This window comes from Microtus ochrogaster, chromosome 8 (assembly GCF_000317375.1).
Source record: "Microtus ochrogaster isolate Prairie Vole_2 chromosome 8, MicOch1.0, whole genome shotgun sequence".
NCBI lineage: Eukaryota > Metazoa > Chordata > Mammalia > Rodentia > Cricetidae > Microtus > Microtus ochrogaster.
In genome coordinates, this window is record NC_022015.1 from 59317598 (window position 1) to 59325540 (window position 7943).

Genomic DNA, 7943 nt, shown 5'->3' on the forward strand with positions numbered 1-7943 from the left:
ACCAGGTATGGTGGTGCCTCCATAAACACACACGTGCACAGACCACCAGGGTTTAAGTCTCAATACCTATGTGGTATCTCAGAATGACCTGTAACTCCAGTTCCATAAGGATCTTACGCCCTCTTGTGGCGTCTGTGGGCACCACATAAGCATGTGGAGCACAGGGGCACATGCAGGCAAGCACCCAGAATGCAAACAATTAAAATAAAATTTTTGTAACATATTTTCAAAAAGATTTTAAAAGATGCCACCAAAGGCTGCTGTCATACAGACAGGAAAGAAAAATGCGTTAAAAAACACCTGTCTGAGGAAGCGCAGAGGTTGCTCAGTGATCCCTAACAGTGACATGTGTGAGGCCCTGCAACAGTGACATGTGTGATTCAGCCTCAGGTACCAGGAAGAATCCAAAGAGGAAGGAATGATATCTGTGAACTGTGGATATGCCTAAATTGACACTAATTCAAATGACATCTTTTTTCTAGATGCATTTAAAAGCATCTCCATATCTAAGAAGGCTTATAGTTCTGAAATAGGTTACTTGGTAATATACTCAATATGATATTGGCATTTATTCCAAAGTAAACCAGCTTCCTCTATCATTTTGGTTATGACATGCTTTAAGAACTGGGGAAAAAGTAGGGGGGCTTTGAGGAGAGCTCATAAAATTTATAAGAGGCTTGTGTTAATCTTACTGCCAGCCAAGACTATAAAAACCAGAAAGCCACAAGGAAAACGCAAATGTTGGTATTCATTATTAATGTTATCAGCGACTGAGACTTTGGGTTAGTGGACCGCAGGGAACAAATTCTAGCCCCAGCTTTACAGTTTCCTTTATAGAGCTCAAACGCTTGTATTCTTTCAAGTCTATGTGGCCCATTTATTTTCACCTCACGTCGCCGGAACTTGTTGGCTCCATCGCTATGGAAACCATTCAGAAGTATAATGTGAACAATCTCCCACCCACGTGCTCGCGGCCCTCCCTATCGGCGCGGCAGGGTGCAGGATCCCGCTAGGGTGCAGAGCAGCTTTGGGGTAGGCAAGGCAGCGATGTTTAAAATACACCCAAAGCCAGAGGCTAGAAAAACAGAGTATTGTCTCCCTCTCAAAACACTGGCTACCCCCAAGTTAATTAGCATACCGGCTCACAGCCAGAGAGAAATATGGTGGATATTCTGTATGGTCACTAAGAGCAAAGGCCACAGGCCAGGGCTCAGGCAGAGAATGCAACAATGCTGCCCGGTCCTTTCATGGGTAGCAGCAGGCTTTGCTTATTTTAAGCGGGGAGAGAAAGCCCATTTGCCTTCGAAATCAACCCCAGAGTTTACCATGCAAACTTTCATCAGAGCCACAGTGAAAAACAAGCCCGTAGCAATGCAAACACTAGCAAAGCTCATTCATGCACTGAGAAACTGAAACACTGTTGATGGGCCTGCTCTCCTGTTCTCATATTAGTAAGCAAGTAGAGAATATTTGCGGTGAGAATCTCCTCCGCTCCAAGGCATGAGGGTGCCAACAGATCTGGTTCCTTTAAAGATGGGACAAAACCAGCAGGATGGCTCAGCGGGATAGCGCTTCCCAGACAAACTTGACGACCTGAGTCCCATCCCCAGATCCCATGGCAGAAGGGAACTGACTCCTAAAGGTCATATTCTGACACACATGACTCCCAGGGGTGGGAATAAATTCTATCATTGGCAAGGTGAGATGAGAACAAGAAGCTGACCGTGCAAGCACATATCTGTCCACAGACATATGTTCACTTTCTCAATAAAGTACCGTCAATGAAGCTGATGTTACTTACTGTCTTCATTCTTCTGATACCATGTCGCTTCATTTCTATTGGTTAGGGACCAAGAAATGTGGGGAGAAGAGGAACGTGAGTATCGGCCTTCGAAAATTCTGACAAAAGACAGACGCACAAGATTCTTTCCCAGGGTACAATACCAAGTGACTAAGTTCAGATACAACCTAAAGTGTTCCAGGGTCTCACCAAAGAGGAATGAAGTCTTGTTCAAAAGCAGCAAAGAGATTCAAGTTGTCATGGAAGAGATCATCGGACCTGGACTTAATGGAAATGAAAGAGAAAAGAATCCACTTCAACACCCTGCAAGGAATTTCCCAGCCAGAGAAGCCAGGTGGGTTCCTGGAGCTCAGAGAGCAGAAAGGGGCGATTTCTGAGATGCAGGGACCATGAGCCTCATATCCCTGTTCTCTAGTGAAGCGATACATTACCATCCAGAATTCTCCAGTAAGTTCCGCAAAATGGTCTGGGGCACCGAGCAGTTATAATAGCCCATGCCAATATACGATCTCCAGATCTGGTTTTTGCTTGCAATGGCATGCAGAGTTTCAAGGATTTCATTCTCACCTGATCGTGGGAAAAAGAAAAGTTACTAGAGAAAATGTCCCACTCGACAGTTTAAATGCTGTCTGGTTATTCCTGTCAGAACAGCTGTACAGAAAACACAGTCATTCACCCAACCATCATTATATATGGACACCTGGTGGGAGGATCCCCAGGTGGGACTTGGTTTCTCAACTTGAGTCCCTCATCATTCTTTCACCCGCGTGTGTGCACATTTATGTGTGCACATGTGTGCACATGTTTAGCTGTGTGCATGGAAGTCAGAGGATGATGTTTTCCTTGATCATCTTCCAGCTTGCTTTTGGTTTCTTACTGAACCCAGAGCTCACAGATTCAACTAGATTTCTGGCCAGCACGCTGCAGGGATCTGCCCGTCTCAGCCTTGAGGGCACAGGAATTACAGGCATGCTCTGTCATGCTTAGCTTTTATATGGGTGCTAGGGACCCACAGATCCTCCTGCTTCTGTGCAAGCGCTTCACCCGCCGAGCCATTCTCAGACCCTAGGGACTCCTTTATTCAACTTTTGAACAGTTGCCGAATTCCATGTTTCTTTGATCTCTTATTAATTTCTGCTCTATTTCCTCTAAATAAAAAGTGTCTTCTGATAGTAATATTATATTTCTTCTGTTATCAATTTCTCTTTATTTGTGTATGTATGTATGTATATATGTGTGTTTATGTGTGTATGTGTGCATGTATAAAGGTATTCTCAGAAGCCGGAAGAAGTTGTTGACCCTCTGGAGCTGGAATTACAGGCAGTTGTGAGCTGCCCATTGTGGGTGCTGGGAAACAAACTTTAGGTCCTCTGCAGCAGCAGAGTTCCTAGCTACTGAGTCACCTCTCTTAGTCCTTCTTTCTTTCTTTCTTTTATTTTTTTTTCAGCTGTCTTATAGTCTCTGGAAGCAGGCAAGGTCATAACCGTATATAATACATGAATTAAATTCTGTTTCTGATTGTTCTACTGAACTGAATATTTTCCCTCTGTCATCTGAGAGCTATTAAAAAAACAAACAAAAACAAAGCAACCTAGTACCCCCTAACCTAAAATAACAAGCACACTGGAAAACTCACACCAACTCTCAACTAGTGTTCCCTTGAAGGGACCTAGTTAGCAAGAATTATAAAATTCTTGAATGCAGGAAATCCAATCACTTCCCACACAATCTTCTTAGGGGCAGAGTGATTGATTCAAGAGCTCAGTAGGAGAGGAAATTAATTAGCAGTGCCTGGCAGGCCAGCCCAGCTTCAATTAAGACCCTGTGCAAGATGGACAGGTCCCTGGTCCACATTGTGCCATCTGGACAAAGGTCCAGCTCTCAAATGAGAGCCGTCTGAAAGGATCTGCTGGTCACATCCAGAGTTTAACCCTTAGCTGCTGTCCGGTGTTTCCTACTGGGAGACTATCACTCTGTATTATGGGAAGATCAATCTATATGAGGTTGAAGAGTCCACAAGAGAAATCTGGCCATAGGGAAACACAGTCCAAGAGGAAGAACTGTGGCTCCTAAAACACACTGAAACCACAATCCTTGCTGTCTTTGAATGTAACCTTCTTGGAAATTCAGACTTCACAGATACAATGAAATTAAAACAAGGCCGTACTGGATCGGGGGCCTCTTCCGTCCAATAACTGCTGACATTTACTCAAAGAGATGGGACCTGACACTCAAAAGGGAGCAGAGATCTGAATATGAAGAAGCTCATAAAGTGTGTGTGTGATTTTTATTTTTTTTATTTTATTTTTTTGCTTTTTCAAGACAGGGTTTCTCTGTGGCTTTGGAGCCTGTCCTGGAACTAGCTCTGTAGACCAGGCTGGTCTCGAACTCACAGAGATCCTCCTGCCTCTGCCTCCCGAGTGCTGGGATTAAAGGCGTGCGCCACCACTGCCTGGCGTGTGTGTGATTTTTAGAAGGCCAGTTCAGAATAAACGAGAAACAAAGAGATTATACTCGGAAGCATAAATATGCTTTTCGAGCTGGATATGGTGGTACACGCCTTTAATCCCAGCATTTGGGACAAAGAGGCTGGCAGATCTCTGTGAGTTCAAGGGCAGCCTAGCCTACAAAAACAAATTCCAGGAGAGATGGCTCAGAGGTTAGGAGAACTGACTGTTCTTCCAGAGGTTGAGTTCAATCCAGCAACCACATGATGGCTCACAACCATCTGTAATGAGATCTGGTGCCCTCTTATGGCCTGCAGGGACACATGTAAGCAGAATGCTGTATACATAATTAATAAATAAATCTTTAAGAAAAAAAAAACCACCACATTTTAAAAACTCTCAAGTGGGAAAGCATGAACACCACCATGGGAGATGCTGACATTTCTGGAAACTTCAGACTCTTAACTAGAATAGTGAAGGAGCCTGAATCTCCCTAGTACAAGAACATCAAACCTTTAATACTTCAAGATGTGACTGGGAACACTAAACTCCGGTTGACTGTCTAGTTCTCATCTCTCTTCCTCTGTATCCTCCCACCTAGCTCCAGGAAGAGCCAAACTTACCAAGTTCACGTTGATTCTGCTTCTCCCTAGCTAGGATCAATATAAATTCTTCCCTATGGGAACTTACGGTAGCCTCAACTTTATGCTGTTTTTCTTTCTGTTGAAAACAAAGGGAGGTAATAGAATGAGTTATGCCCAGTCCATCAAGATAATAGACACTGTGCCATAGATAGGATGGTAAGCCAGCCATGGTGTGGCTTGAAATTGCTAGCTCTCCAAAGACGAAGGCAGGGGTTCTTGACTTTGAGGCTAACCTACACTACAGGTTAAGACCCTGTGCCTTTAAAAAGCAAAGGGCCAGAGTTGGAGCTCAGTAGTCAACAATGCACAGGCCCTGGGTTCTATCCCCAGCACAGGGTACTGGTAACTTGGCACAGTCTTGAATCGTCTGGGAAGGAACACTAACGAAGCAATCACTAACAGACCGCTCTCCGCTTTTGACTGTCGATGCAATGTGCCTGGGCTTCTTCACATTCCTGTTGCTTTGACTTATGTAACCTAGAATTTGAGCCAAATAAATTCCTTCTCCCTTCAAGTTATTAGGTCAGACTATTTATCAGAGCAACTGGATGCTAAACTGAGACAGTCAGTTCTTGGTCACACTTCCGAAAGTGTGAAGGCTGTGAGGAGCTGTTCCCACGCGCTCACCCATTGCCTACCATAACCGAGTCCCCCAACCAGAAGCCAGGACACTGCTATGATAAAATCTAAGACCTCAGGCTTCCTCACCTGCACAGAAGAAAAACCATCCTCTGAACACAGAGCTTAGTGTGTGAGTAGCTTCACAGGTTCCCTCGCTGGCTGTTATTTCTCACACCCTTTCAGAAAAATGGCACTTGAGTGTATACGCAGAAGAGGCAACCCAATGTATTTAGAAGCCCAGAGTTAGCTGTCATCATGACAATGGCCACACGGTAATAAAAGGAAAGAAAATGAGAGAAAAAGGAAAAGCTCATAGAAATGTATATGCTGAGGTGCTGAGTCCCGGACCAATTGAGATGGAACTGAGCAGAAGAACCCTGTCTCAAAGTTTAGGATTTGAACCATAATCAAATCTAAATACAATTTTCATTGAAAGAACACAGTGCCCATAACTGTCCCTTCTCATCTGCCTTGAGAAGTGCCTCTCTTTGTACAGAAAGCATGAGATCTCTAATCCCAAAGTGGCAGCCTTTGCCTCCTTCTAGTAAGAGAAGCCCACACACAGGAGATAGATAGTGCCATCCAACCCCAGGAAGCTGTGTGGACAAAAAAAAGGGGGGGGATGGGTGGGAGGAGATTAGATCCCCTGCTCTCACACCAGAGCCCCACTCAAAGAAGGTGCACATTTCCCACGCTTTTCTTCCCAACTTAACACAAAGATCACGATTCTAGACACAGGAGTTCCCAGGCACTGACTCTTGAGTATGGAGCACAATTAACGTAACTGAGAGAGACGTGAGATAGAACGAGGAAGAGAAAATCTTAAAAGCCACAAGGAGGCCAGGCACTGTGCTTCAGGCCGACAATCCTAGCACTTGGGAGACTGAGGCAAGGATTGCCATGAGTTCAAGGCCAATTTGGGATACACAAAGAGTCAGAGGCCAGCCTGAGCAGTGAAATCCTGTCTCTCTCATACACACACACACACACACACACACACAACCACTTGGAGACAAGCTGTCATTTTCATCGCCTTCAGCCCTGCAGGGCCGCTGGACCACGTGCACCCCCAACCATTCACTCCCCACTGGGCAGGAGCTTAAGCAATCTTTCTCGCCTCTGAGCAGCAAGTTTTTTACTTGTGGAGCAAACACCTACTTCTGACCTGTTTGTGCCCCTGCCTCAGAGCGTTGCATAATGCCCTGGTGCTGATGGCCAGAGGACAGAGTTCAGGGCTTCAGGGTTCAGGCTCGCTTCCCAGGAGCCTCCAGGTGGGCACTGCAGCCTCTTCCTGGAATTCACTGAGTACACCTCCTTCCTCTTTCTGGAATTCTGCATGAGAATGACTTCCTAATAGCAGCGCCCTTCCTTGTGTGCCTAAAAGATCCAGAACTTTGCACCAAATGAATTTTGTTCTTTTCATTTTGAGAGTGTGTCTCACTATGGAGCTCTGGCTGACCTGGAACTCAGATTTAAAGATATGCCTGCTTCTTCTGCCTTCTAGTGCTGGAATTAAAGGTGTGTGCTATCACACCTGGTTCAAATAAATGTTTTAGAACAGCGCAGGTCTTATATACTTGACCCATTGCTATGGCTGTTGAGATTTTTCAGATAAAAATGGATCTGTACAAGAAATGCCCTGAAATGGACAGGCAGGCAATGTTGAGTCAAAACGGTGTGTTGTTACCTTAAGCACACGGCTACTTGAACACATGTTCTCCATGTAATCTATGACAAAACCCTACTTTTTTTGGTCTTCATTATATAGGAAGAAGGATCCATGCTTTGCTTTGCCCCCACAGCCTGAAGATGGCATTCCTATGGTCCTATACAGTGTTCGTACACATCGTTTAGATCATGATCATTCTCTCTCTCTCTTTGGTGTGCTATGGGGCATTAAGCTTTATGCTAAGCAAGCATCCTACCCTGAGCTATGTCTAAACTTTTATCATTCACCTTTTTAGAGATGAGCGTGGTAATACACGGCCTACAACCCCAGCGCTTAAAAAGCTGAGCCTGGAAGACTGCCCTGATTTCAAGGCCAACGTCAACCTACTAGAGTCTCAAGGAAACAAAACAATAGGGCTGGTAAGATGGCTCAGTCAATAAAGGTGCTGGCTGCCAAGTCTGATAGCCTGTGGGGTTCAAATCTCTGGGACACACATGGTGAGAGGAGAGAGCCAATTGCCACCCACCCTTGCAAACTGTCCTCAGACCTCCACACACATCCTCATGTACACACAACGAAAGTAAACACGCAGAACATCTCTGAGATGATGGACAGAAAGTTGGGGTTCAAAGTAGCACGGAGTCTCAATTTCCCTTGAAAATATTACGCTTCTGAGTTTTGCACATTGAGCCTAACTTATTTATGATAAAAAATGATGACATCGCCGGGCGGTGGTGGCGCACGCCTTTAATCCCAGCACT

At 45.0% G+C, this 7943-nt stretch overlaps 1 protein-coding gene across 1 annotated transcript in view; it reads right to left on the bottom strand.

Moving 5' to 3' along the window:
• Gldc (glycine decarboxylase) overlaps positions 1-7943 on the bottom strand; it is a 75899-nt gene that overhangs the window by 55881 nt on the left and 12075 nt on the right. The window contains exon 3 of the mRNA XM_005352131.2: positions 2233-2368. Coding sequence (XP_005352188.1) covers positions 2233-2368 — 136 coding nt within the window. The remainder of the gene's footprint in view (positions 1-2232; positions 2369-7943) is intronic.